Raw genomic sequence first — 17492 nt, 5'->3', positions numbered from 1 at the left:
GAGATGCCTGCATCATGTACTGGAGTGTCTGGGCCCCAGTCCTGGCTCTACATCCAGTTCCAGCTTCCTGCTAGTGCATACCCTGGGAGACAGCAGATGATGGCTCAAGCAGTTTGGCCCATGCCACCCCATGGGGACCTAGCGTGAGTGCTCAGCTCCCAGCTTTGGCCTGACCCATCCTTCACTGCTGTTGGCATTTGGGGAATTAACCAGCAGATGAGGATCTCATATGGAAGATTTCTATCTCTCTCTCTCCCCATTTCAAATAAGCTAAAATAAAGATTAAAAGAAAACCTCAAAATGCAACTGTATTTTATGATAAAACTGATTACTTTTATCATATAAAGTGGCATATCACATAAATTTGAAATGGAAGTGACTTTTTGCCTTCTTTCATAGTTTATCATATTTTAATAATTTAAAAAAATTTAACTGACACATTAAATTACACTTATTTATGGAAAACATGTAGAAAAGATACTTAATGGACACTTCTGTAATACTTTCCCCAACTCTTAAACACTCAGTAGTCATAAATTAATAATTAAACTTTAGTTCCTGGTAAAGATAATCATGATTAACCCCTGTGTTCTATTCATCATAATAAAAATAATATTTATTTGCTCTTCTTTATTTTGCTTAGAGGAATGGGCCTTGAAAACAGCGTGCTATATGATGGTCCATGTGTTTGGTGCAGACATCATAAAACTGTGAGTATGTCATGGCATGTAAATCCAGTTCAGTGGCTGGGACATAGGAGAGAAGGAGACAACCAGGAGGCAGCAGGCTGTTTCAGCTCTGTGTCACTGGACAAGGCCATGAACCATGGACCAAGTTCTGAACAACAGAGAACTGAAACCGAAGTCAGACGTTTGTCCCCCCAGGGGAAGCCTCCCCTTGCACTACATTGTGGCCACCTGCCTTCACCTCCTCCCAGAACAATACCAACAGCTGACACAGGTGACACAGGTGATGGACACTCTCTCCTTAGCTCCCCAGCCTGTCCCAGCCCTATCCCTATTCCTCCCCACTCCCAATGACACCCAGGTCAAGTTCCTCCAGGGTCTTCTCTCCTCTCGAAGGCTGGTCTGCCTTCCTACAGTCCTGGCACCTCCTGTTCTCTTCACCTCTCTACTTTCTTCCCTCTTACCTTTGTTCATCTTTGAGCTTGGGCATTGGATAAGATAAATCATACTCCCTGTTTCTCAGCACTTTCTCAACAATGGTCTACACACAGCTCTCTTACATTTGTTATTTAGTTTTTTGCTTAGTTACTTTGAATAATATAATAAGCTTGAAAAGTCTTCCACTCACTTCCACTGGGTCCAACCACATGGTCCCTCTTTCATCCGCCTGCTTTTGCCCATGTAAGTGAACATCATTCTTAATTCCACATTAATTCTTCTCCTTGTTTGTTCTATGGTTTAATTATGTATAAAATATAAAAATGCAAGTCATTTATTATTATATAATGTTACTCACAATAATAATATGAAACCTTCTTCCATGGTTCCTCTTCAGAGTGCCTTTAGTTTTAGAGCAAAGAGGCTCAGGGGATGCATTACCCTCCACAATGGGGTGCCTTGAGCCACAGATTTTCAAAGGCAGAAGGAACTTAAAGTCACACATGCTAGGAAGACAATCAGTGCTCCAGAATGCTGTGTGCCTCTCTAACAATACTAATTGTCCAAATGGTTTATTCTGAGCCCTGAACTGTGAGTGTTTGGAAGGCAAGGACCATGTCCTCTTAGCTAACACTTCTGTCATTGCCACTGCCTCCTAACTGGACTCCAGGCCTACAGGCTTGTCCTTTGCCCTGCAATTCCATTATCCACATTAGAACTACGTGTGTATCTTTTGAATGCAAACCTAATGACAGCACACATGTGTTGCAGGATCCTAGACCACCCCAGGCAAAAGGCCCTTCATGAGCTGATTCCAGACTCATCCCTTGCTACTTAGCAGCATGCCAAACTCCAAACCACTTGTAGCTCTCTACTCATAGCCTACTCATAGGTTTCTGCCTCAGGAACTTTGCAGAAGATGTTCTCTGTGCATGGTGTTTTCAAAACCTCTACCAGAAGACAAATCATACTTCCTTGGAACTCAGCTGCTCCCCAAGTTGGGTTGTCATCCTACCCCCAATACACACAGACACACATATACACTTGCATGCACACACATGTGCTCACACACTTCTAGCAACCTGTGCAAACCTACAGCTCAGCACTTAACATACCTGTTTGTAATTCAATTATACATTTATTTTTCTGGATTTCTACTAGATTAAAAACCTTCTGAGAATTATTCATATCTGTCTCCAAGTATTCAGCAAAATACTGACTACATATTTATGGAAAGAAGGCAGGCAGGCAGGCAAGGATGGAGGGAGGAGAAAAGTTACTACTAGTATGCTATTGTCAGCTTTTCATCACTGGTACCAATAGCATTCAGTTTACCAATTCATCATGACTAATTGGGGATATCTGACTCTCCAGAGCCTGCTGCAATAATTAAGCATAGAAAGTCTTCAACAAATGATTATTTATTGTTACATAATACATTTATCATTATTATAAATATATATGTCATGCATTTGGGTTTTAATGAATTCTTTGAATTAACAAATAATGCCTACAGATGAGCCATGACTAGACTGTTCAAAAGAAAACTAGTTGGAAGTATTAGAAGAGAAAAAAAAGAAAATAGCTTTTGAGCCTATCAAAGAATCTGTTTCCATACCTAGAATGAGTCAGTTGGTATTGGACGAAATGTCAGTTTGACTAGAGAGGTCTGGCTGGGCCTAGATCACAGAACCAGATAGGCACGCTAAGAACAGTGATGCAAGCCAAAGACGACAGCGTGCTTCCAAGTCCACGTGGGGTGCCAGGGAGCAGTATCAAAAGCAGTGCCCTGAGAGTAAAGGAAAGTGGCCTAGGTTAAGGCACAAGCCCACTGCCCTTTGGTAGCTAGCTGTGGAATCATAGAAAAAGCCAGTTAAGCACAAAACTCAGAGAGATGATAGACACAGTGCCAAGTCCAGTAGGCGCAACTGTATGTGTGAAGTGCACAAGAGACAAGTGGGCACAAGTGTCAAGAAAGAACAACAGGGCCTGGCGCTGTGGTGTAGCAGGTTAAGCCTCCACCTGCAGTGCCACCATCCCATATGGGCACTGGTTTGTGTCCTGGCTGTTCCTCTTCTGATCCAGCTCTCTGCTTATAGCCTGGGAAAGCAGTAGAAGATGGCCCAAGTGCTTGGGCTTCTGCACCCACGTGGGAGGCCCAGAAGAAGCTCCTGGCTCCTGGCTTCAGGTCAGCACAGCTCCAGCCATTGCAGCCATCTGGGGAGTGAACCAGCGGATGGAAGACCTTTCTCTCTGTTTCTCCCTCTCTCTGTCTGTAACTCTACCTCTCAAGTAAATATTTATTTTTAAAAAATTCACAACAGAGAAAGTCACTGAAAGAAAGACTCAGGCCTGAGTAGTGGCAGGAGAGGAGGAGCAGATGTTTTAATTTCAATTCCTATTAGCATGAGGGCCACTCTGAAGAAGGAAATGGAATGAAAGATCACCCTGCTTAGTTCTGTTCAATAGTCCTTTTTTTACAAAAAGATTTACTTATTTATTTGAAAGGTAAAGTGACACAGAGAGAGGAAGCAGGGGAGGGGGAGAGAAAATCTTTCATCCACTGGTTCACTCCCTAAATGTCTGCAATGGCCAGGACTGAGCCAGGCCAAAACCAGGACCCTGAAATTCCATCCAGATCTCAGGAGATGCAGGGATCCAAGCACTTGGGCCATTCTCCACTGCCTTCCCAGGTACATTAGCAGGGAGCTGGATCGGAAGTAGAGCAGCCAGGACTCAAACTGATGCCCATATGGGATGCTGGCATCACAGGCAGACGCATAACTCACTGCAGCACAACGCTGGCCCCATCATCATTTCCTTTGTTTGTCTGTAATTTCCCAATACTCATATTAGTTGTATGTTGATGAGAATTTCTCTATTGTTTGCTCTTCTTACAGCTTATTTTAAGCAATCAGATGAAGCTCTGGTTTGATGTAGGCCCTGAAAATGACAACCTAATGATTTAGTTTTACCTGAAGATCAGTCTTCCAATATTAAATGGATTTCCTAACCCAGAGGGCATCTCTCCTCATTACTTCACACCAGTCAGGTCTCAATAATTCACAGGCTAATTATGCAGCAATTACACTTCCTACCTACAGGCACAGCCATAGGATATTGTAAGGAAACAGAACACCCGGGAACTCGGGTGTCCCCCCAGCAAAGAACCAGGACTAGGCAGTGTCTTATTCCATTTAGGCATCTATAACAAAATGCCTTGGATTGGGTAATTTATAAATCAAAATTTATTGCTCATGGTTGTGGAGGCTGGGACTCCAAAATCAAGGCAGCCACAGACATGGTGTCAAGAGAGCACTCACTCTCTTCACAGATGGCAGCAGGAGAGCTAGTAAATTGCCATGGGACATTACTACGAAGGACACCAATCCATTCATTAGATTCACAGTCTCATGACCTCCTCACCTTCTAAAGTCCTCCTCTCTTCATCTGATTGCATTAAGGGTTTGGTTTTAGCGTATGAATGGGGGCATTTCAGAAAAAATCCAGTGTGTGAGAAGTAGCCAAAGGCAGAAGGTGTAGACAAGTCTAAGACTACAAAGAGTGCAATTTGTCAGGGGTCTGATCGAAGGAGCACAGTCTAGAGCAGCCACAAGACAATACCATCAGGCAGGAGAGGGTTTATAGACAGTGGTGGTCTGTGACTAACCTAAGTACACAGGTTTTCTCAAGAAACACTACCATTTCAGACCCTAGATAAGGGCTGCTCCATTCCAGGGCCCAGACATCAGGGTTACTAAAGGAAAAGATGACTGTTACATTCATGACAGCTGCAGCATGTCAGGATGAACTCTTCCACTCCATCCCTTGTAACTGGCACTTACAACCTCACACATCTCCCTCTTCCACAATGAGCCCAGAGCCTACCATGAGTTTTTAACACTGTCTTTGTGGCCAGTTGAGAGGCCATATGCCCAGCTTATAAGCAGAGCCCACAGCAGCAAGAGATGCATGCAGGAAAAGACAAAAGATGATGATGCAAATGGCAATAACTATCTCAATCAGATCCCAGCAGAACAAGCAACAAAAACAGTATCAGGCCACAGCTATGGATGAAAAAATAAATGATTAGTAGGGACTTGTAACAATAAGCCTGCACATCCAGCGAGATAATACTTGTTGTGTCATTCTCTGTCAGACAACACAGCAGCAAGAGTTGAGAGTGGTGCAGTGGGGCAGACCACACATGATGGCCAACTGCACATGATCCATCCATGATTCCTAAAACTAATGGCAAAATACCATTTCAGACCAAGGGGCTCATCTAGGACCCCCGGGTATTTCCTTTAGCCTACGCATAAATCATGACCACAGATCCACAGCCCAATAGGATTAATGGGGACTAATTTAGGCAGGCTGGAGACTCCCCATACTGTGGTCAGAATCTTCCGTATATAAAGATAATTGAAAATGAATCTTGATGTGAATGAAATGGGAGAGGGAGCAGGAGTTGGGAGGGTTGCAGGCAGGAGGGAAGTTATGGGGGGGAAAAGCCATTGTAATCCATAAGCTGTACTTTGGAAATTTATATTTGCTAAATAAAAGTTAAAAAAAAGAAATATATGATCCACCCTGAGAGAACAAACCACTTGAGCACCCATTTAATTGTCCTGTGCCCTGAGTTGAACATCTGTGTTTGAAACAGTACTGTTCTCCATCCATGTAACAACTCAGGTTGCATAACATCTAGATGTGCAACTTGGGCACAAATTGCTTGGGTCTGGGTTCAGAGTTTCCAAGTCCTCACAAGAGGCATGCTCATCAGCTGTATGGGTACTGAAATTTATTAAAACTTATCCAAGGACTGAATCCCACTGGCCAAGGTGGGTTTATCTTAAGGGGGTCATATTTATTTTTCTAATAGGCTAGTTTTTTTTTTCCTTCCACCAATCCTACTGCCTTGGGGTTATACACAGGAAAAAGCATCATGAAACAGCATGTGTTTGAGTCCATTCCTAGACAGCATGTCCCATAAAGTGGGTGCCCCCATTGCCAATAATATGGTGAGAGGATCCATATGTCACATTCAACTTTCCAAGACCTTTGATGATAGCACTTTGTTCAGCTCCCTCTCCAGGAAAGGCTTATAGAAGGCCAGAGGCTATCTATACATAGGTACAGGCACATTTGTGACCCTTACTAGTGGGCAAAGGACCAGTGTCATCAACCTGCCAATCTCTCACAGGTTGGACAGCTCCAGTGTATCTGTCACTGCACATCAGCCAAGTGGCAGTGCCAAAGAAGCAAGCACACCTGAATCACAGTTGTCACCAAGTCACCATGTGTTAGCGATATTCCTGCCCCTTTAGCTATGTCCCACCCCACTCTAACACTTATGTCTACTTTGTTGCATACCCACAAGGCCAGACCATTGGTCAGAAGAGTCAAGGTATCCACCTCTTTGTTTCCAGGGATGGAGGACTCACTGCTACATAGAGTGCATGATATATAAGTAACTGTACCCCAGGACCATTTAGGTGCACCCACATTTGTTGCCAGACAGACTGTCTTAGCACAGATCACTGTTCTGCTGGCCACTATGCCATCCACAGTGTAAGACTTCGAAACACTGCTCAATTGTCAGTATTAAAAATCATTAGCCCTGGCTCATAATTCACTATCAGCCACACTGCCCATAGTTTTGCCCACTGATTTTCTTCCCCATCTTAAACCAAGTAGTATCAGTGGCAAGTCGAACTTCAGAGCATTCCAGAGACTTGGATTCCCCATGCTGGACTCATCTGTATGCCAAGTATCTTAAGGTATGGAAGCCATCCCCTCTGGCACTTGTGAGCTCACAGGCACTGGGGCAGCCACCTGCTGCGATGAGGTGTGCTTATAAGTAAGCCGACCCAACACTGCACTTGGCTCAGGAGCCAGTAAATTGTTAGATAGGATGCTTTGCTGTTATAAAGATGTCTGCCTCTTGTTCAAGGTAGGGGTCAGTGCTAGAGCATATTGAGGCCAGTGAAACAGGTCATCCACCCACCCCTTGATAGGTAGGTCTGTGTGCACTATTACTGGTAAAGTCTTGCTCAGTGGCTCTGCCAGGTAACAGGGCATTGTACGCCAATAGGAACTGTTGTGCAAAAGGGGTATATCAAGTTCTAGTCCTTTTCAAAGCTGTGGCCAAATACCCGGAGATACTCTTTGTCCTTGCTGTTCTTGCCAGAAGGTCCAACTCATACCATCTGCTGTACTGATGACATCTAATTGCATTGGCACACTGGGTAGAGGGGTGCCAAGACCTGTGTCTGTGTTGTCAAATTTCTCTTTTTAAAATCCCATCCAGGCCGGCGCCGTGGCTTAACAGGCTAATCCTCCGCCTTGCGGCGCCGGCACATCGGGTTCTAGTCCCGGTTGGGGCACCGGATTCTATCCCGGTTTCCCCTCTTCCAGGCCAGCTCTCTGCTATGGCCCGGGAAGGCAGTGCAGGATGACCCAAGTCCTTGGGCCCTGCACCTGCATGGGAGACCGGGAGAGCGCCTGGCTCCTGGCTTCGGATCGGCGAGATGCGCCGGCCGCAGCGGCCATTGGAGGGTGAACCAACGGCAAAAAGGAAGACCTTTCTCTCTGTCTCTCTCTCACACTATCCACTCTGCCTGTCAAAAAAAATAAATAAATAAAATAAAATCCCATCCACTGATTTACTGATTCACTCCTCAAATTTAACTCTTGGCTAGAGGCCAAAGCCAAGACCTGAAATGCAATCTAGGTCTCCCACATGGGTGAAAGGGGCTCAATGACTTGTACTATCATCTGCTGCCTCCTGTGGTCTGAATTAGCAGGAAGCTGGAGTCAGCACTCAGAGCCAGAAATCAATCACAATACTCTGACGTGAGTGTTCTGTCATCTTAGCTGCTAGGCCAAACATTCACCCTTGTGCTGTGAAAATCGTTCTTTTTAAATGCTTCCTACTGGGGGACATCCCAGTCCTAGGTGGCCTTCTTTTTAACTAGCTGATATAGTGGGGATAGGTATTGAGCTAAATGGGAAAGGAAAGCCCAGCAGTAATACAAGATTCCCTCAGAAGCCTGTAAACTTTCATTGTACAAGGGATAAGGAGAGTTTGCCCTTCATTGAGCACTGTTTTGGGCATTAAATAGGTCTTCCCTGACCAGAAACCCTGAGAGGCTTCACAGAGGAACCAGGGCTTTTGGGGACTGATAGTCCGTCCTCGTGCCTGAGGTGGGTGTGAAGGTGAGCTACTGTGTCCTGCAAGAGAGCATAACCTTTACCTCGTCACACGATGTCATCAATAAAATGAAACCCAGTAATGCCAATTGGAAATGGACAGGGGGAGGTCATGGGCCACCATGCCATGTCAAATAATAGGACACCCCCGAAGCAGCACTGGGCAAGTCCATCGTCACTGCTCCCACATGAAAGTGGGAATCTTGGGAATCTGCCAGTAGGGGGATCCTGAAGATGGCATGAGCCAAATCTAACACAGCACAAAGAGAACCAAGAACTGATGCTAGTTCTTCTAACATCAGAGGAATATTGAGAATAGTGGCATGTTTGGGAGACACTACCTTGTACATTGTTAAGTTCTTAATAATCCACATTTTCCAAGTCCCACAAGCTTTTTTACAGGCCATATGGGGCCATTAAAAGCACAATGGGCTGGTGGTAGAATTCCAATCCTTCCCAGTCGTTCTATGGTATCTCCTATTTGGACTCATCTCCTAGGCAGACTGTATTGCTTTGTATGTACAACCCACCTGGGGAAGAACAATGACAAGATCTCATTGTGTGTCTCCCTCAGCCCAGATTAAATCACCCTAATTTTAAGATGAAATTTCTCTACAGATGATTGCTGTGTCTACCCCACCAAGATGCTCATTTCTAGAATGGACTGGATAAATCAGCACCAGCTATGGTGCATGAGGCACTTGCCTGATACCTAAATGTAAAAATACCTACTTTACCCTTGCACCCTGTCTATGACTGTACATGGTCCCAGAAAACATTTTGGGTCACCCAATAGGATGAATATAATTTATTTGTTTCAAGGGACTAGTAGATAAATATTTTTTAAAATTTGTGAGACAACTCCCAAACATTGGTTCACTCCCCAAATGCCCACGACTGCTGCCTGGGCTGGGCCAGGCCAAAGCCAGGAGCTAGGTGCTCAATCCAGGTGTCCTACCTGAGTTTTAGGAACCCAACTACTTGAATCATTCCTTCTATTTCCCAGGCAGTAGCAGGAAGGTGGAATCAAGAGCTGGAGCTGGGAGTTGAACTCATGTACTCTTATATGACAGAGGAACATCCTAACCAGCATCTTAACTACTAAGCCAGTTGACCACCTGTAAAGAATCTTTTCAACAAATGATGCCAGAACAAATGGCTGTCCACCTGCAAAAAAAGTAAATCTAGACACATACCTTATACCTTCACAAAAAAATTATTTCAAGTGGATCATAGACTTAAATGTAAAATGCAAAGCTATAAAATTCCTTGGAAATAAATAGGAGAAAATTTAGATGCTCTTTGGTTTCATGATGACTTTTTAGATAAGACACCAAAGGCATAGGCTGTGAAAGAGTTGACAAGCTAGATATCACAAATGCTTAAAAATTTTGCTCTGCAAAAAACATTGTTAAGAGAATGAAAAGACAAGTCACAGAGAAACTGTTTGCAAAGGGCCTATGGTACAGAACTACTCTAAAAGATTCAAATAGCTTTTTAAAGATTTGTTTATTTATTTGAATAGTAGCATGACAGAGAAAGAGGGGGACACAGAGATAGGGAAGACAGACAGAGATCTTCCATCCTCTGGTTCACTCCCCAGATGGCCACGACATTGGAGTTGGGTCAGCCTGCAACTCCTTCCAGGCTTCCCATGTGGGTGGCAGGAGCCCAAACACATGAGTCATCTTCCACCACCTTCCCAAACTCATTAGCAAGGAGCTGGATTAGAGGTAGAGCAGCTGGGACTCGAATCATCACTCTAATATGGAATGCCAGCATCAAAAAGCAGATGTTTAACCCACTACACCATAATGCAAGTGCCTTAAATAACTCCTAAAATTCAATAGTAAGCAAACAAACAACACTACTATATTAGTTAACTTGTAATACCACAATGAAATACCTGATGAACTTAGCTTTATAAAGAGAAAAACATCATTTAGCTCACAGTTTTGGATGTTCAAGTTCAAGATCAAGTGTTCCTACTGACTTGACATCTAGTGAAGATGACTGATGACAATGGTGGAACACTTGCAGAGGAAGGATCACAAAGTGAGCCAGGAAGGAGAGAGAGATGCTGGCCCAGTTCAGGTTTTTATGACAACCCTCTCGCAAGAACTACTTTCTGGGGGCACTCCCCCAATGACCTAAGGATCTCCCACTAAGCCCTACCTACTAGAAGCTCTGCCTCTTCCCACTAGGGATACCCTGGGAAATAAGCCTCTAACACATAGGCCTTCGGGGGACACCCAAACTAATATATAAACCAAAGCACAAGAAAAACCTTAATGGACATCTCACCAAAGAAGTTACATAGGTGGCAAAGGGTATATGTCAACGCTGTGACACGGTAGATAAAGGTGCCTCTTGGGATGCTGCCATGTCTCAGTATACTCTACTTCTGATCCAGCCTCCTGATAATGCTCCTGGGAAGGCAACTTGACCCCCTGTCACTCATGTGGGTGACCAGGATGGAGTCCTGGGCTCCTGGCTTCAGCCTGTACCAGCCTCAGGTATTTCAACCATTTGGTTATTGAACCAATGGATGGAAGATCTCTCTCTCTCTCTCTCTCTCTCTCTCTCTTCAAATAAATAAATAAATATTTTCTAAAAAGATAAATAAATAAATAAATATTTCTAGAAAGGGGCTAGTATTGTGGTACAGAAGGTAAAGCTGCCTACTGCAGTGCCAGCATCCTATATGGGTGCTGGTTCATGTCCTGGCTACTCTATTTCCAATCCCATTCCCTACTAATAGCCTGGGGAAAGTAGCAGAACATGATCCAAGTGTTTGTGCCTCTTCCATCCACATGGGACACCCAGATGAAGTTCCAGGCTCCTGACTTCGGTCTGGTCCGACTCTGGCTGTTGCAGCCATCTGGGGAGTGAGCCAGTGGATGGAAAATCAACTTTGCGCTCTCTCTTTATCTCTGAATTTCAAATAAATACATCTTCTATAAAAGATGTCCAGCATTATATGCAATTAGGGGACTGCAAGTTAAACAGCAAGGAGATACCACTACTTACCAAGGAATGACTAACATTTATTAGAACTCAAAAGAAAAAGGGCATTTTTTTTTAACTTTTATTTAATGAATATAAATTTCCAATGTACAGCTTATGGATTACAATGGCTTCCCCCTCCCATAACTTCCCTCCCACCCGCAACCCTCCCCTCTCCCGCTCCCTCTCCCCTTCCATTCACATCAAGATTCATTTTCAATTCCCTTTATATAAAGAAGATCAATTTAGTATATATTAAGTAAAGATTTCAACAGTTTGCACCCACATAGAAACACAAAGTGAAACATACTGTTTGAGTACTAGTTATAGCATTAAATCACAATGTACAGTACATTAAGGACAGAGATCCCACATGAGCAGCAAGTGCACAGTGGCTCCTGTTGTTGACACAACAAATTGACACTCTAGTTTATGGCGCCAGTAACCACCCTAGGCTCTCGTCATGAGTTGCCAAGGCTATGGAACCCTTCCAAGTTCGCCAACTCTGATCATATTTAGACAAGGTCATAAAAGACAGAGTGAGGATAGTAACCAATGATCCTAAGTGGGGAAGAGGACCATCAGTACACACAGGTTGGGAGTAGAGCCATTGGAGGTAGAGTAGAGGTTATGATTACGAAGGAATGAGGCCCAAGTGCGCTAGACAGGGTCTAGAACAAAGGACAGAGTCATTATTAGAGGAGCTAAGAAAGGTGCTGTCTAGGCTACTATTAAGTTTTCTGATTTAGAGGCAAATAGAACCTGATAGAAGGGGCTTGATAATAATCTGGTGGGCTTTAGGCCTTGTAAGTTAAGAGGCCCAGACCTATCTATCTCTTCACATGGGGTATATCCTAAGGGAGGTGTGAACCTCCTAGGGGAAGGCACTCTGTTGACTTTCATTACTTGGTTGGCTTGGGAGGAGAGCTGGCCAGGTAAAGGCAGGTGGCATCTCTAACAAGAAATTTACAGTCCTGCCTTCAATGTTGCTGACCCTACTTGGCCGTCCCCTCAGCTGCAGTGGTCACTTTGGAAGTTGGGCTGAGTGAAGGGCTTTTCAGCTTAGAGCCAATAAGATCTGTGGCTCTGACCTGGGCATCCTTCGACTCCAGAGCAGGTCCATTTCCAGTGATCCAACTCTTGGCAGAGCTGCCAGGGCTCTTCACAAGCTGACTTCTGCTGAGGCCCAGGCTTACCACATTGAAAGCCACTGCAGTGGACTGGCCTGTTGGGTCTCCTTGAGGGCAGATCACTGTACAGATCAGCCATTAATAGGCCTGCCACCCATTGCTTCTGATGCCTAGCTTTCTTTTCCTCCTGGTTTGTGTTAAAGCAGACCAGAGGATGCAAGTCAAGGGAGTGCCCAAGTCCAATCTCTAATCTTTGGTAGCCTGAACTACAAGCCTATAGTCACAGGCATGTTCTGTAGTAGTTTTTCTAAGGTAGACAATGAAAAAAGGGCAATTTTTAAAATAAAGCTAGCCATAGTTTGCCACACAATCTAGAAACCATGCTCCTGAATGTTTACCCTGTTAGTTGAAAACTCATGCCCACCCAAAACTCTGCACATGAATGTTTATACTAGCATTATTCATACTCAGCAAATACTGGAAACTAGCATAAGGTCTAGTAAGATAAACAAACTGATACAAGTACACAAGGCAATATCACTCATCGGCAAAAGGAGATGAGATACCAGGTCACGAAAAGACATGGAAGGAACTTAACTGCATATTACTGAGTGAAAGTAGTCAATAACAAAACACTACAAGCTGTATGCTAAATGACATTCAAGAAAAGGCAAAGCTGTGGAGATAGCAACGAGATCAGTTGTTGCCAAGGAGTGGGAGGTTAGAAGAGACACACAGGCATAGCATAGAGGAGTTTTAAGGCAATGAAAATACTCTGTGAAACCATAATGGTGAATAATTGCCAGCACACATTTGTCCAAATCAATAGAAATGCAGCATTAAAAATGAACCTAAAGTAAGACACTGACTTTTGGTGATAATGATATGTCAATATAGATTTACAGTTTTAACAAATGTCCTGGTTGGGGGTGTTCATGGTAGGAGAGACTATTCCTATGTGGGAGGGGAGGTTATGGGACATCTCTGTAACTTTCTCTCAATTTTGATGTGAACCTAAAGTTGCTTCACACAAAAGACTTTTAAAAATGCAACAACCTAGCATTGTTAGCTGGTCTCAAAAAAAGGAAAACAGTGTTAGGTAGAAATATTTCTTATGAGTTTGTATATTTCCTAAATTTTTCAGAAATTATGTGTAGTCTAGGCCTTCTGTCCCAAGGTTGCTCAAGAATACATGATCTACATTTTCACTTCTTGGCCATCTTTCATATCACAATGGCCTTAAGCATGTGTGGATTTGTGGGTCTCAGCATTTCCACTTCTGGTATGAATGAGTGCTTCTCTCTTTAAGTATTTTCACTCTGAAAATACTTAAATATAAATATTTAATATATTATAGTAAGTATAATATATATTTACATAAATATAAATATATAGAGGGCCCAAAAGGACACTCATGCCTTCTCCTGTTTCCAGCTCAGAGATCAACAGTCTCATTCTTTGACTCAGTGGTCTCTGTCCTCACTCCCACATTGAAGTTCACTTATTTGAAACTGTGCTCTATTTGGGGAAAAAAGTATGGTGAGTTTGCTCTGGTGGCCCTGGATTGCCACAGATGGGATATTGACCTTAGGTTAAGAGCGAAGATTAAACAGAGCACTATTCATCACTCTCCCAAGTCCACTAAATACCAGACCCTCATAAAGACAGCAGTCATCACTTAAATAAATGAACCATCACGTTGAGAACAGATGTGTGAATGCAGCCACCCTCTCCTGATTTACTGACCCTTGGTAGACATTAGTTTGGTAATGGACTTTATCTGTTAACAGGCAGCGTGCCCCTGTGCTTAGAAGACTTGGCCTCCTTCTATACTTTAGATATAGAAGGTCCCTAACTAACCATGAAGGGACCCTGGAGCTAAGCAGGCACCTGTCATGATGATCTTTGTTTTTCCCTTTTAACCGAAGTGCTCATAAAAGGTTGAAGAACCATCTTGTCAGTCACATTGTTAGTCTCAATCAACTGGAATGAAATTTGGGAGCCCATGGTCCCAGCTGATGTTTTCACAAAAAGGAATCCTCAACATATTTGGAGAGTTCTGAGGTGGTCCCATTTTCTCGGATGGGCTTTGGAAAAGTAGATTTTCATTAAATACAGGGCAGCTGTTTCTGCAACAGGATGAATGGCAGAAATAAATGCTCAAGGTCCTTCCAGAATTTGGACGGATGCTGGTCCAAAAGATGAAATTCTTAACGATTTTAAAAGACACTTTGATGCTCAGCAAACATGAAAATTGCTGCTTACTCACTAAGGGAAAATCAGAATGGTCTTTGTTTTGCGTTTTTCTTTCACCTTTCTAATCTCACTTATTTTTCTGCAAGTTCAGGAATAAAATTTCCTTGGAGTGAACAACCTAGTTGAGTCTGTGAAATGGGCATCAGGGAAATAAAGCAGAGATGACTAAGGCAGGAAGAAGGAGCATAATCAATAAATTACATTCAGTTCTTAGCTCACAGGGCCAAGTCTTCCACTGCTGACCAGTGGTTCTCAGAGGCTGGAAAAAATAGTCCCAAGAACACAGAAATACCTTGATCTTCTTTATGAAGAAGGAAAAGGAAGAGTAGAATCAGGGAAAGAAAGGTGTTAATAACTGTAGTAGTTACAGAGATAGCCATTATAATGTTTGTGGTTGGGTGGGCAGAGATTGAAGTGGATTTATAAGGAACCAAGAGCATTTCTAACATGGAACTCAAGGGTATAGAACTATCCAGGCCTGGGGAAGAGATGAAAATAGGACCAGAAAACCAAAGAGCCCATGGAGTACCCTGTCCCTAGGGTTTCTCACTATATACCCCCCAGGTATATAGTGTATACCCCCCTGGGTATATACACTGTATACCCCCTGGGTTCTTTTTTTTTTTTTTTTTAATTTTTTTGACAGGCAGAGTGGACAGTGAGAGAGAGAGACAGAGAGAAAGGTCTTCCTTTACCGTTGCTTCACCCTCCAATGGCCGCTGTGGCCAGCGCACCGCGCTGATCCGATGGCAGGAGCCAGGTGCTTCTCCTGGTCTCCCATGCGGGTGCAGGGCCCAAGCACTTGGGCCATCCTCCACTGCACTCCCGGGCCACAGCAGAGAGCTGGACTGGAAGAGGGGGAACCGGGACAGAATCTGGCGCCCTGACTGGGACTAGAACCCGGGGTGCTGGCGCTGCAGGCGGAGGATTAGCCTATTGAGCCCTGGTACCAGCCCCACTCTGGGTTCTTTCCAGACACTCTGTCCCCATAGCAAGAAATAATTACTTCCAGTCCTTCCTCATCATAGTTCCTATTATTCTGAGATTAGCCCATTCTGAAGTTGAACTTTGTTTTCCCTTCTTTTTTAAATTTGTTTTTTAATGAATTCAAATTTTAAAAGTACAACTTCAGGAATATAGTTATTATTCCCACCATACCTGGCCTCCTACCTATGCTCCCACACCTCCTCCTCTTCTCTCTCCCCTTGCCAGTCCAATTCTCCATTAAGACTCATTTTTTTTAAATTTATTTATTTTGACAGGCAGAGTGGACAGTGAAAAAGAGAGACCGAGAGAAAGGTCTTCCTTTTCCGTTGGTTCACCCCCCAGTGGCCTCTGTGGCCAGCGCACCACACTGATCTGAAGCCAGGAGTCAGGTGCTTCCTCCTGGTCTCCCATGCGGGTGCAGGGCCGAAGCACCTGGGCCATCCTCCACTGGAAGCCAGGAGTCAGGTGCTTCCTCCTGGTCTCCCATGCGGGTGCAGGGCCCAAGCACCTGGGCCATCCTCCACTGCACTCCCTGGCCACAGCAGAGAGCTGGACTGGAAGAGGAGCAACCAGGACAGAATCCAGTACCCCAACCAAGACTAGAACCTGGGGTGCCGGCGCCGCAGGCAGACGATTAGCCTAGAGAGCCGTGGCGCCGGCCCAAGACTCATTTTTAACTAACTTTTTAGATAGAAGACCAACTCTATACTAAGTAAAGATTTCAACAATTTGCACACACACACACACACAAAGAACTGAGAACTAGCTTTACAGTTAACTTTCATAATACAACTCACTGAGGACTGAGGTCCTGCATGGGGAGTAAGTGTACAGTGATTCCTGCTGCTAATTTAACAATTAACATTCTTATGTATGATGTCAGTGACCACCTGAGGCTCTTGACATGAACTGCCTAGGCTATGGAAGCCTTTTGAGCCCACAAAGTCCGTCAGCATTTGGACAAGGCCATAAGCAAAGTGAAAGTTCTCTCCTACCTTTAGAAAAAAGTACCTCCCTCTTTGATGGCCACTCCTTTCCACTGGGGTCTCACTCACAGAGATCTTTCATGTTAGAACATTTTTTGCCACAGTGTCTTGGCTTTCCATACCTGAAATGCTCTCATGGGCTTTTCAGCCAGACCAGGAGGCTGATTCTGAGATCAGAGTGTTACTTAAAGTGATTGTCATTCTATGAGTCTGCTGTGTGGACTGCTTCCCATGTTGGAACATTCTCTCTTCTCTCCTTATTATTATCTATCTATTATTATTACCAGGCACTTGATCCTATTTATATGATCACTTTAACACTTAATCTTATCTATATGTTCACTTTAACACTTAATATGATCACTTTAACAATTATGATGACATTTTTGCCACTAAGCTTAATGGGATTTGGAGTTCCATGACAAGTTTTTAAACTGTACCCTTAGAAGAAAGTCCATAGGAAGGTATGCAGAACTGTACAGCTTTGCAGTTATAAACTTCCTCCTCCCTCTCTTATTCCCACTCTTATTTTTTACTGAGATCTATTTTCAATTGACTTTATACACGTATGATTAACTCTATGTTAAGAGTTCAACAAATAGTATAAAGAAAAAAATGAAAAAAAAAGAATACAGAACTGTTTCTCGACAGTTGAGACAAAGAGCAACTCAGTCATCCCTTCTCGAAGTGTCAATTTCACTTATACAAACTTTGTTTTAGGTGCTCTATTAGTTTTCACTGATCAGGGAGAACATATAGTATTTGTCCCTTTGGGATTGGCTTATTTC

The 17492-nt window shown here is 43.6% G+C and overlaps 1 protein-coding gene across 1 annotated transcript in view; it reads left to right on the top strand.

Annotated features, from left to right (window-relative positions):
- AOAH (acyloxyacyl hydrolase) overlaps positions 1 to 17492 on the top strand; it is a 208211-nt gene that overhangs the window by 55005 nt on the left and 135714 nt on the right. The window contains exon 3 of the mRNA XM_062178605.1: positions 644 to 710. Within this exon, the coding sequence (XP_062034589.1) occupies positions 644 to 710 (67 nt within the window). The remainder of the gene's footprint in view (positions 1 to 643; positions 711 to 17492) is intronic.

The sequence above is a fragment of the Lepus europaeus genome, chromosome 20 (genome assembly GCF_033115175.1).
Source record: "Lepus europaeus isolate LE1 chromosome 20, mLepTim1.pri, whole genome shotgun sequence".
NCBI classification, from domain to species: Eukaryota; Metazoa; Chordata; class Mammalia; order Lagomorpha; family Leporidae; genus Lepus; species Lepus europaeus.
The sequence above is the reverse complement of the archived record's forward strand: the minus strand, read 5'-3'. Positions and strand labels throughout refer to the sequence as shown.